This window comes from Nomia melanderi, chromosome 3 (genome assembly GCF_051020985.1).
Source record: "Nomia melanderi isolate GNS246 chromosome 3, iyNomMela1, whole genome shotgun sequence".
In the NCBI taxonomy this organism is placed as follows: domain Eukaryota; kingdom Metazoa; phylum Arthropoda; class Insecta; order Hymenoptera; family Halictidae; genus Nomia; species Nomia melanderi.
The window spans coordinates 21,011,423-21,024,518 of NC_135001.1; the positions used below are offsets into that span (position 1 = coordinate 21,011,423).

Here is a 13,096-nt window from a genome sequence, read left to right on the forward strand (position 1 = left end):
TTTCCATTGTATCTCAATGATCTCTCGTCCGATTTCCTCTCGCGTTTCGAGATCGCGATTTAGAAATGAACTCTTGGAATAATCGCCGCTGAGGTCCTTGAAGAATAACGTTTCGAAGTGGTTCACGAATTACACGGATGATACGTGAATATTCATTTAACCGAAGAATTCCCCTGTTCAGCGACATCATCGAAGAGTTCGAATAAGATTCAGTTCCCAGTCCTTAACAAGTTAAGCGCCACGGAAATCTCAAGCGTTCTCCCGTAGTTTTTCTTTTGCAAAGAAAAGGAACAATTAATTATTTGACGTTACAATGTTTGCATAACGCTATTACCAGCGTAATTACGTTAGTAAACATTTTCGTTTCACATCAGTTATCTTGTATTACGATTGTTTTCTAGTCATTCAGAAGTGTCAGTCACCAATGACATGGCGCTTAACGTGTTAAATTCTCATCGTATTTCATCTGCATCTTTCGTATCACTTATTCTTCCGATTAACAGTTCGGGATTCCATGAGTTCTTAAACATTTGGCGCCGGATGGATCGTCGTTCATTTCTCAACGAAACTTCTCTTCGGGGTCGATCGAGGTTCGTCGTCGTACTCGGCCGGGACTCGTATACTGAGCATGCAGCGATATCGAGACCAACGATTACAAAATTACAAACAAGTGTTTCCTGCGTGTATACGAGAGATACATTGATACGTGTCGAACGTGTGTGTGGTAGGGGAGGGAGCTAGGCGAGGATCCAAGGAATCTCGGGAGCCAGGTATAGATCAGGACGTATTATGTAGATATATAAATATAAATATATATATATATATATATATACACATATTTATATATATATTTACTGTGTCTCTCTCTTTGATTTTCGTGTACGTACCTACTATGCTCGTCTGATCTACTCTGGTGTCGGCAGGCCGCGTGAGCGATCCCGTCGCGAGCTCTCGAACGGTCGCGAGAGCTAGCGGCGGGATCGTAAGCAGAATTTACACAGCTAAACGTTTCACTAGCTAATCAACTAGCAGAGTACGCAGCGTGGAAGAGATATCGCGGCCCTCTGCGCCGCTGGTCGAAGCAAACGTCCCAGTTTTGTCTCCGACACTTCGTTCCTCGACTTTCTTTCGGATTGCAAGCTCGATTCCTCAATTTCTTACTCTTTTCACTTAGATGTTTCGTTCCTTCGAAGATAATGTTGCGCTTGAGAAGTGCATAAGGAAATGGCACTTTTGGTAATATTGAAGTGATCTTCGATAGGTTTCTTACATTCCTCTGTCCGTGTTCCAAATATTCTATCTGATCATCGACAGGTTTCCGATGCACCCAAATTACAAATTCCGATTACTGATCGAAAATATAACAGTATAACTAGAAGCTGAAGCTTGTGATTGATCGGTTAAAAGGAAATGGGTGCAACAGAACCGTCGTTCGAGTCGTTAAAGCACACCATCTCAAACTCAATTAAACTGCGAACGTTTTCATGCCCGATTATCCAACGAAAAGAGGGAGACAAGCGAATGGAAAGCTGTCGAGAGGACAGCCGGAAGATTGAGAGTATCCTCGAAAAGGGGATCACCGAGTCGAGAAGTCGATGATGAGGCGTTAGTCTCGCCGAGAATAGGGGATTCCCGGTTCACTCGCGTCGAGAAGAGTCTTTAACTCGCCTGATTTCCAGAGTTTTCGTTGTACCGCTGATAACAGGAGGACAACGCGTTACTTCGACCAGAGGCCGGGCCAACAGGACGTGCACGCGCGCGTATCTCACTTAGTTGCCCAATAAAAGCAGGATCGGGAACCGGCGGACCGATCGGTGGAGCAAAGAACGGCTCGCCGCCGATCGATCGTCGATCCCGCGCCTCTCCAGCGTTCTATGTCGTGCCAAGTAAGAAACAGAGATCTCTACGTAGAGCCGATTGTGCGGAGCGACCGACCGATCGCTCGCAATCGGCGTATCGTCGTCTCGGGGTTCCTCATCGACGGCCACGAAGAACCACAACATCGGTCGGCGGTTCGAGTTAAGTCAAGTAACGTGGTAATCCAAGAGAATCAAGAGATAAAAAAATGAAAAATAAAGGAAGACAAGAAAAGAATACAATGTAACTGTAGTTAAGTGCTACGTGACTATCTACGATCATCGTTAGGCTGCACACACACACGCACGCACGCTGGAAAGTCTCGAACGGAGGCGACCCGCTTTTCGCCGGGTCTTCCGACGGTTTTTGGCGTCCCCGGGACTCGGCGAAGGCGGGACGGGTCCGGAGATCGCTTTCGCGTGGGTTACGTGGATGATTGCGAACAGTCAGATCAACGACTCACACCAGAGAAAGGGACAGAGAGACAGAAACAGAACGAAAGAGAAAGGAAGAGAGACGTCGGGGTGGCTGAAGATCGAATTGATTTGTAATCGTAATCGAATTGTTGATATTAATTTGATTTGTCTGTACTATGTTTATCTTTGTCCTTTTACTCTTCCTTTTCTGTTGTCAATTTACACAGAGTGTAGAAATTAATTTTAATCTACTCTGAAGGAGATTTAATTCTATTCGGAAAGCAATCTTACGTTCTCTAATTTATGAAAATTAGAATGTTTGTCAGTTCCAGCGAACGTCATCGGGACAAAGGTGGAAGGTCGCAGAATGAAGTAGAAAGGAAATATTGAAATTTAAAGTTGATTTGTAACTGATCAATGGAAACGGCACTGATTTCATTTCCAGACGTCGTACAATTATTTTGTATTCAGAGCAGAATGCTCGTGTAATGAACAAATATATTTCTCTATCCCCTTGTTCGAACGATTTCACGTGCGTAAAGAAAATCTAGATTCTCTTTAAAAAAAAAGGCAAGGGGTGGTTTCAGTTTGTTAAAGAAATTCCGCGATAACGAGGGGGTCAACTGCGCGGCGAGAAAAGATTTAAGGAAGAATAATTAGAATAACCAGTTCGGATGTTCTATGAAAGTTCGACAAGTTCGGTATTGAATATTGAAATGAACCGGCGCGAGCCCGGGGAGAGAAGTTTTTACCGCCGCAAGTTTCGATTAAAAAATCGGAAAGCTATAATTCAATGTTGCCGGCGGAAAAAGTTCGGTTTATCGTGACGCGTTTGGAAAACCAACAAAAAATATGGAACAAAGTTTCTCATTGAAATATTTCACGTCCTACCCCGGTTTCCGCGAGTTTCCTGTCCTGTGGGAGTTCGCTGGCCACCCCGACACAGAGAAACGTAAGTAGAAGAGAGAGCGAGAGAGAGAGAGAGAGAGAGAGAGAGGGAGGGAGAAAAAGAGAGAAAGAGAAAGAGAGAGAGTGAGAGAGAGACTGAGAGAGAGACTGAGAGAGAGGGGAGGGAGAGAGAGAAAGAAAAAGCGAGAGACTGAGAGAGAGGGGAGGGAGAGAGAGAAAGAAAAAGCGAGAGACTGAGAGAGAGGGGAGAGAGAGGGGAGGGAGAGAGACAAAGAGAGAAGGAGAAAGAGAAAGAGGGAGAGAGAGGGGGGAGAGAGAGAGAAAGGGAAAGCGAGAGAATGAGAGAGAGAGAAAGGGAAAGCGAGAGAGTGAGAGAGAGAGAGAGAAAGGGAAAGCGAGAGACTGAGAGAGAGGGGAGGGAGAGAGAGAAAGCGAGAGAGTGAGAGAAAGGGGAGAGAGAGAGAGAAAGCGAGAGAGTGAGAGAGAGGGGAAGGAGAGAGAGAAAGCGAGAGAGTGAGAGAGAGGGGCAGGAGAGAGAGAAAGAGAAAGAGAGAGAGTGTGTGTGTGTATGTAAGAAAAAGTGTTACTACGGAACATCGAAACACTCCGTTACATAATACGGTAATCACGTAGATGGAAAACGAAGGATAGGTGGTGGCTTGGAAGTGCTTCTTTGTCGGGTGAAGAATATCCTTACCTCCTCAGAAAGCTAGAATATTGGGGCACCACATTTAATAATGCTTCGCTCACCACGAAGGCCGCCCAACTCCGCCACCCCGCGCGCCAATCAATCTAATCGTTAATCTCCTCGTCGTAAAAACGTTACGCTCGGAGATCGATGCGTTTTAATAACCAGCTGACCACGTCTCGAAGTTATCTCGAATGCGATATTTAAACCTGTTACGCGTACAATTCGCGGTTTTCTCTACGCGATGTTACTACGAATTTAACATTCATATCTATCGCGGTGCAATACGATTACGATTACTGGAAGAGATCGATTACATTTCCTTCTATGTACATTGTAGATTAAACGTTACACTGTATAATATAATACGAGTTACTAAGTCAGTTCGACAGGTTCCATTAACTTTCATTACTACCGATAAATCTTCATTATTTCTATTCGGAAATGTTCATTACTTCTACCGATAATTTCGCTATTTCTACTCAACCGATTAACGAAATTGAAAATCATCTAACTGTAGTCTAGCGAGTAGTCGAAGAATGATTTCTACGGATTAACATCGGTTTCACTCTTATCACCTATCACCGAAGAGATTCACTTTCCGGAAAGCACCTCGAAACGGTCCAGTCTAATTAATCGAAGGGGTGAAACGATTTTCGGGATTCCACCGAGGCAGACGGACATTATTATTACCGCCGCGTTACATTTAACGTCGTACAGCTCGATCGATGAAAGGTGGTCGCGGGGTGGAGCTTCATTTACCACGGTCGGACGTGATCAGCTTTCCCCGTTGCTTGATTTATCCCGGCCCTTTAATTCCGGTCACGTAAAAATTTATTCCGGCCGTTCGCTCGGACCGGCCGCGTTATTAACGACCGCGGGCCGCGTTTCATTTTCGGCCGTCGTTCGGTTTCCGGTCGGAACGGGGAACCGAACGGGCTCGGCGGAGTTGGGGAGTGCCATCCATTGCTGACTTATCGCTAACTTAGCTCTAGCTTAAGTGCTAATGATGGTGTCCTTACATGACTATGCGGATGTTGAAATTTTGGGGATGTTCGGTTCTCCTTTCTATTCTAATCAATATATGTACAATAGATAATAGAATATAGATCAATACAATGGAATGGAATAAATGTAATAGATTATAAGACAATGGAAGTTAAATAATATTCTTATAGAACCGAAGAATTAGACTAATTTTGTAAAAATAATTAAATTTGATCGAGGATAGACATTTTGGTGAACCGAACGATCCCCGTTCCGATCGCGAGGAGCTCGACAGGCCGGCAGTCAGCCGCGAGACTCGCGCTCGAACGATGGCGATGTACCCGAGTGATGTTCGTTCCTTGTTTCATCTTTTCTTTTGAATAATCTTTTACCTTATATATGGGAAATCGATCAACGAGACGACAGACAGCTAGATGATGAGAGGATGCGTCGAGTTACGATTACGAAGTTGTCTGCGTGGCATGCAGCATGCATAAACACAGGTCTAGACTTCTCGGAGACTCGCATGCGGCACTCTAAACTATCGTCGGATCGAGCGGATTGCGCCGGCGGCCGGGTGAGATCGTGATCGAGGGTGAAACGATGGGGGCCGGCGACGGTTCTCGTCGGAAACCGACACGTCTCGCTCCGCGATCGTGGAGGAACTACCATCGGTTAGCGATTGGTTACATAAGAGTCACCCTCCGGTTGGCGATATCCTCTTTGATGGTCGCTCGAACCTCGTAAACCAACGGCGCGAGACGCGTCGAGCGAGAACAGACACGAACAAACACGAACGAACGCGACGAACGTCGAAATTCTTAACGCACCAACCAACGGATCCCCTATTTCTCCTTGGCGACGTCTTCTCGGATCTACGCCTTCGTTTACGTTACTCTTTATAATCGGATTGAAGAACTGTCGCTGCCAGATCGTTATCGTTCGAAACGTCTGCGATTCGTGAGTAATTTGAAAAGGCTGCTGCGCGCTCGTGAAAAATGGTGGCCGACGTACGCTTAGTCGCTAACCGGTCGGCAATGTAACGCGAGTCTGACGCGGACGTTCTGCTCGCCGAGTGAACTCTCTGCGATCGCGCCTCGTTTGATTCGCTTCTAAATGGCTACGGTATAGAGAAGACGAGATAGCAGACAGTCGCTGGTTTCCGACTCTAACGCCGGGATTCCTTGTTATCGCGCGACCGGCGAATCGTTTCGGGACGCGTCCGGTTCGGCTTCGTTCCCCTGTTCGCGTCGACGAACGCGACGGCGGCTGCTACGCTCTAATCGTTACTCTACCGTGGAAAGATACACTCGGCGTGGGAGAGAAACTTCACTTTTCAACTTCTACGTGACTACACAGAATATATGCTTCGCTACTATGCTCTATCGTGTTTGTACTTTGTGATGTGTTTCGGTGGTATTGACTTCGACACGGACCTGGTTCAGACCTGTTAACCGGGCGATGGAATACTTTGCTCACTTCTAACTTGGAATTTTTCGCTTGAAACTTTTCGTTGAAACTTCCGTTGAAACTTCATGATACTAAGCGTATCGCCAATTCGAATACTTTGAATAGTGAGTAGATAATTACTCGAATAAGGTTTTATTGAACTGATTACCTAGTCATTGATGATTTTGTACTTTTCAACTTTTCGTTGAAACTTCCATTGAAACTTCATGATAAGCGTATCGCCAATTCGAATACTTTGAACAGTGAATATATAATTACTCGAATACAGTTTTATTCAACTGATTACCTAGTCATTGATGATTTTTATCTTTTCGTTGAAACTTTCATTGAAACGTGTCATACTAAGCGTATATCCAATTCGAATACTTTGAATAGTGAATAGATAATTACTCGAATAAGGTTTTATTCAACTGATTACCTAGTCATTGATGATTTTTCACTTTTCGTTGAAACTTCCATTGAAACTTCATGATAAGCGTATCGCCAATTCGAATACTTTGAATAGTGAATAGATAATTACTCGAATAAGGTTTTATTCAACTGATTACCTAGTCATGATGCTGAATTTAAGTTACTTCCGTTACTCGAATACAATTTTCAGCATTGATCCTCTTCTCTAATCGCATTTCTCGATTATTCGAGGAGACTCTTCTATCTAGTTATGCCTACAATATTATTACTGATGTATATTTTTCTGTTAATTGACACTTCGACGAACGAATCAAAGCAAACCATCAGGATGACTCCACTGCTCCTGGCGATTCGTGGCGTTTATATCCTTGTTAAAGAGCCAGCGAAGTTACCCAGCGAACCAGTTCTAGCCGCCTCACCCCGTAGCGGCCGCTAGTTAATTATACAAGCATTCTTAAAGCGTACTAAAATGAGCTACCGGCTGATATAACGACCCCAATGAAATATACATGCCGAGTCGCTCGAAACCAGCTCGAAATATCCGGCGCAGCTTGAAATATTCGACCGGTTGCAAGTCAGAGATCAATTTCACGCGGAAGCTGGAACGTGGATCGAGTCTACATTTTGGCTCGACCACATTCACAAAAAAATGATTTTAACCGCGTGTGAAAGTTTGCAAATTTCTCTATCAATGTTTGCTTTTGTCAATTTAATTTATACCTATATGTAGGAAGGCTAAATGACTTAGATATAATAATGTTAACTTTTGGCACTCCAACCGATTTTATCAGCAATTCCAAGCTATTTTAACAATTCCCCTGGCGAAATTGAAAAAATGTTCTAACAATTCTTAATTCGAAAATCCGCGTGTAGCGAATGCAATGATCGGCAGTGTCTTCAAATTTTCTCATTAAAGTATTTAATGAAAATTGTACATCTCTGATAGAAGAATTTCCCGGTTAACAGGTCAAGGGTCCCATACAAAATGACCTGTATACAAATACAGAGGTACAGTATCATTGTTAGCTTAAAGGTTTTGTACAGGTGAACGTGACGACGCCAAGGAAGCCCGGCGAAGCTCCGTGTCTCTGGCAGCGATTGCTGCCGGGTAGAGCCAGAAACCGAGAGACTCTCCGATTGGTTCGTCGTCTATGAAAGTGAGTCTTGCGAGAGTCGCGTCGAATAATCGCGTCTCATTTCTCTCCGAGGATCGGAGACAGTTATGTTACAGGTTTCGGTTCTCGGAACGGTGAACGCAGAATCGAAACAAAGAACCGAAGAATGACAGTTACAGAATCGATATGTCGATTCTCAGAGTTCCATCTAGCAACGAATATAACACTGTCCCAATTCTCCATATCCGTTCCACTCGAAACCGATAAAACACCGGTCCGAAACACCTCGACCTTCGATTCGACGCGACCGAGCGGATACAAGCGGGTAGCCGTCACTTTCACGCGGACGAGCCTCGAACAGTGGTTCTACGAACGTGTGTGAAACGAAAAACGTGTCTGGTCTACGTGGTCCGTGTCCCGGACGCATGCATCATGCTTGAAGGGAGCGAGAGCGCTCGTTCGCATTCGAGGATACGGTTCTACGTAACGTCAACGACGATCGAACTGCGGCGAGCTAGCACGGTGCGCGCGATTCCGACGAAACGAGGGATCGGCGATGTTCTCGATGATGCCGGAGAGAGAGATGATGAAGATGATGATGATGGTGATGGTGATGAAGATGGTGATGATGATAATGATGACGAAGAAAGTCTGAATGGAAAGTCCTCCGACCGCTCGGTCCGATGATCGATGGCGCGAGTAACCGGGATCGATGAAGCGATGGACGGCCGCTTCCCCCGATCGGAACGATCTCGAGGCGATCGAGGAACGAGCGCGCCGCGTGGTGATGTGGGTACATGTTCGATGATGTATGAGATGGAAGGTGTTAAAACGGCGATCGATCCTTTTCAGCCGTGACACGCCGGTGATCGTGAGATTTTCGAGGCTTGCTCGGTGCCGCGGCCAGGCAAAGATCAAAACGTGACCGGGTCGGCGACACACGTGGCGGGTGGATGCGAGCTTGATCGTTGGCAGCGCTACCGTGACACAACTACTTCGGGCTAGGGGGCGGAGTGCGGGGATGCTGGTCCGAAGGTGCTCGGGATGTTTCGGGTGTTAGTGTCTCAGCCGGGTGCGAGCAGCGATCCTCGGGGATGAGCGGGACGATTCTGCCGGCGGGGCAGAATCCTGTCGAGTTTGTTGCGTGCGGGATGGACGCGTGAGAGGCGTGGCTGATGGCGAGTTGTCAGGTTCCGTGGTCAAGTACCGTGGGCAAACGAATCCTGTGGGGTGTCTCGTTTTCGGGGATGATCGTGATGGTGAATGATGGGGATTTCGACGAAGTACACGGGGCGGCTCAAGAAGGGACGCTCGAATGTCTTCTCCGTCTGGGCGAATGTTTGAAGCGTAGAATGGTTTAGAGAAGGGTGTAAATAGACCTTTTTACGATCACTTCTGCCTGCGTCTCTAGAAACTCATCTAACGGTTCATAATGTTCGTATACCAGTGACCTAAAAGAGGTATTTACGACGCCTCGGTTCTACAACCATTCGAATTACACTGGAAACATTTCTCGTACGAGAGAAGACACTCGAGCCTTTCTTGGACACCCGAGTACACTGGATGCGAGTACCGAGCGGGACCAGGGAGAAGGCGAGGGGTTCAAGCTGGATCAGAGAACGATTGAACGCAATCATTCTTTCTTTCTCTCTGTGTCGTTATCACCGTCGTCATTGTTCTTTTCTTTAATCGACCTCGTCCTCGTCAGCTTTCGCTCTGGTTAGCCGTCACTGACGCACCCTTGACCCGGGACGAACGGGACTCTGAAGGATGGATCCGCGACAGGGTCAGCTTCCGTTCCGTTCTTTTCGCGGTGGCCCTTCAGGGTCAACGGGGAGAACACTGGAGTCCACGTGAACCGGACGAGAGGAGGATCCGGGAGAGGGGAGCGGGTCGAACCAACGGGGAAATCTTCGATCGTCGGCCGGACGTCGTCCTCGTTCCCCGATTCAGTTTAGTCGTCCTCGCGGCGCCGGCTGCGTCGAGGTATCGAAAGGGGAACGGTCTCACACACACGCACAGGCACCACGGGCGGATAGAAGCGACAACAGGGCGCGCGAACGACGGGAATCGTTCCTTCTCCTCTCCTTTCCTTCCCATCCGCGTCCTCTTTCTCTAGCCTCGTCGGCTTCTCTCCTTTCCTCGCGAGGCCGCGTGCGACCGCGCCGCCAACCGACCGCTTCCGGGCTGCCGGCGAGCGCTAAGAGGATCAACGGAATTGCGGGACGCTCGTTTTCGTTCGGGCTCGGCGATCGGACCTTGCGAACGTGCTGGAGAGTCTCGAGTCGTGAAACGTCATCGGCGCGGTACGAACGTCGTCATCATCGTTGTCGTTGCTGCCGTCCGGAGATAGGGGATGTCCTCGGTCGCTACGGTTCCATCCTCAGCCACGGGTACACCGGGATCTGGGCTCGGGGGTGGGATCATCCCTCCGGGACAACGATTAGGGTGTACCTAGCTCGACCGCAGCGGCTCCGCGACACCTTCCACGATCCGAGGAGCACACTTGCGATTAGCAACGCCACGCGCGAACGGCACCGGGTCGACATCCGTCTTTTGGCTTTTCCGTAGGGGATAGTGGTCTGGTTTCAGCCAAAATGAAGCTACAGTCTCTGTGCCGTTTGTTAACCTCTTAGGTACGACGCGCCAATGTAGTGGCTCCGTCGCTACCAATATATCATAGATCATACCCAATTGTATTACTAATTATTGAAGTAAACTGTTAAAGTTCAATTATGTGTATCATATCTTTTAGAAAAATTATAATTTAATCGTCGAAAACTTCATTCCAATGTACTTGAGTAGAAAACAGCGCAAAATTCAGCCGTGCTTAAGAGGTTAAGAGCACTAACAAAAATCTGTATATAAACGGTAGCTTCACTCTGACAGAATTTCCATGTTTTATTCCAATTTTATTGGCTAAACGTTTTATACTCGCGTGGAATTCATATATATTTTCGTATCGTTTATTCCTATGCTTTCGAATAAACATTTCATTTAGTTTGGCGTGCTGATGAATCAGAATTTATCGTCGGAGTTTCTGATATTTCGATGGTCTGTAAATACTACTCGTCCGATATAGGTGATTTCCCTCTACCGCGACACGCTTCAATGGCGTTCCCATTCGAACCACGTATAGTCAAAAGGCTGACGATAACCTTCCATTCGGCTGCGGCGTTGCGAAGTGTCAACCCTTAAGCGGGAACGTTCCGCAGCTCCCCGCTGGACGATTCGGACGTTCGCGAATCTCCTAATTTATCCTTGATTGCCAGTAAAAAAATAAAGACAGCCGGGACGTCCGAATTCCGAGACGCTGAACGACGCTGCCGAGGGTGGTTTCGGGTGCGGCCGAGCTAGGTACGACGGCCGAACGGGGAACGACACTTAGGGGATACTTCGACGGCACGGGGATGGCGAACGTCGAGGTTAAAACGCTCTCAGCTACGAAAATATACCGTTGGAAGCTTTTTCTCTCGTTTTCTCTACGCACTGTACACGCGCGTTCCCTTCCGCTCGCTTCTTCGGCTTCTTCTGCAGCGTTTCGCGCGTTTCTCGCGGACCACGTGGACAGAAGGGACTCTACGTGGCGCGGACTGTTTTGTGAACGTTCGTGCGAAGGCCACGTGCTCTTTCGATCGGTCTCTTTGGGGGAAGATGGGTCCTAAAGGCGACGGGTCTGTGCCGACCCGAGTCCTCGAACGACTCGACTGTCAAACGATCTCTCCTCCATCTTCCCAGAGTCTGTTCTCTTTTCTTCTCGTCTCTTTTTTTTTCGTCGTTTTCTCTTCTCGGTATACTTCCTAATCCTACCGAATCTACGTGCATTTGAACGTCCCTTCGTCGCGGCTCTCTTTAAAAAAATATCTCGTAATACTCGCGTGGGGCATGGCTAAGGCTACGTTTCTTGTCGACAGGTCGAATTCGGCTGTGAGCTGCTATAAAGACCTACCGGAGATCTCCGGCGAACGCTTCGCTGAGAACCTTCTCCCGGAATCGGCCGGAAGAACGCGTTTTACGCTGCGCGTACACTGGATGCGAATTCAGGCGAACCGACGTGCTGACGGAGTTGATACGTTGAACCAGTGAAAAACTTTTGTCCTGGGAACTTCGAGGTTCGACCTTGAGGGGTCAAGCTTGAAGCTTCGAAAGCTGGATTCGAAAATACAGTGAACTGCGAGATTCTATTAACCCTTTGCACTCGAAAATTAGATATATTCCTCATTCTCTAATGAAATACCAATGATATGTTTTATAATTGATATTATTATAAATAATATAGAAATCAAGGGATATTATACTATTTTAACGTATCATAGATAATTACGTTAAATGAAATTTAATATTGAAAACTTTGTAATTTTCCTGTATCAAACCAAATGGCGGCTGAGTCGCCTCTCGAGTGCAAAGGGTTAAAAAATTAATACTTCTCTCAAAGAAGGAAATTCCTGCCTCATGAAACGCTTTGAAGATTGAACCTCGAGTCCTAGGTTTTATAATTTTTTCCTTGTTTTTATTTTATATTTATTTGTTTAATGATCGATTAACTGCTAAGGTTTACGAAGTTAACGTAGAAGCTCGCGCAGAAAGAGTCAAGCGTTAGATTTCAAGTTTTATAGCATCAGTTGTGAGCTTTAGTTTTCGATACGATTCGTTTTTAGAACACCGAGTGGAAGCAAATACGTGCACGAATTCCTGAGAATGTATGCATAGGGATGTTCAAGTACCTCCTCGTCAAGACGCGAGTCCGTTGGAAAAATGCATCCCTTGTATCGCAGCTTCAGCGTCGCGCGACAAGCGGATCGGTGATCGGAACAACCTGTGTGTCTCCTACGCGAGAACGCTCTATCTAATCGGGATATTCTGTATAACTTCCAACATCTATAGAGAATCCAGAATTTCAACAAACGTATAACATCCGCTAAGGCCTACAGATTAGGTACGCACAGTTGTTTTCTCGGGCTCTACGCGCCGGGAGCTACCGATTAATGACTTTCTCATTGACTTTCTCGCAGACCTCCTCGAAACCCATCGCTGGGGCCCGTCGGTTCGCTCGGGAAACGAACAACGGGGTTGTCTCGGGTCGGTTCTTCTCGTTAAACCTACGACGTATTCGTGTACGTATAATATGTGTATGCATGTATGTATGTTCCATGTACGTGTGTCGCTTATTTTTTGTTCTTTTTTCTCTTTTTTTTTTGGTTTTTCTTTCTCTTAAACAGGTACAATCGAGTCAAAAAATAGAA

General features: G+C 46.6%; 1 protein-coding gene across 11 annotated transcripts in view; it reads right to left on the reverse strand.

The window, feature by feature from the left end:
- brp (ELKS/RAB6-interacting/CAST family member bruchpilot) overlaps nt 1-13,096 on the reverse strand; it is a 116,410-nt gene that overhangs the window by 22,782 nt on the left and 80,532 nt on the right. For 6 of the 11 annotated variants that reach the window (XM_076366159.1, XM_076366158.1, XM_076366155.1 and 3 more), the window contains one exon: nt 3,880-3,891. The exons of the other annotated variants lie outside the window; for them this stretch is intronic. In XM_076366159.1, the coding sequence (XP_076222274.1) occupies nt 3,880-3,891 (12 nt within the window). The remainder of the gene's footprint in view (nt 1-3,879; nt 3,892-13,096) is intronic. 11 annotated transcript variants of the gene reach the window in all.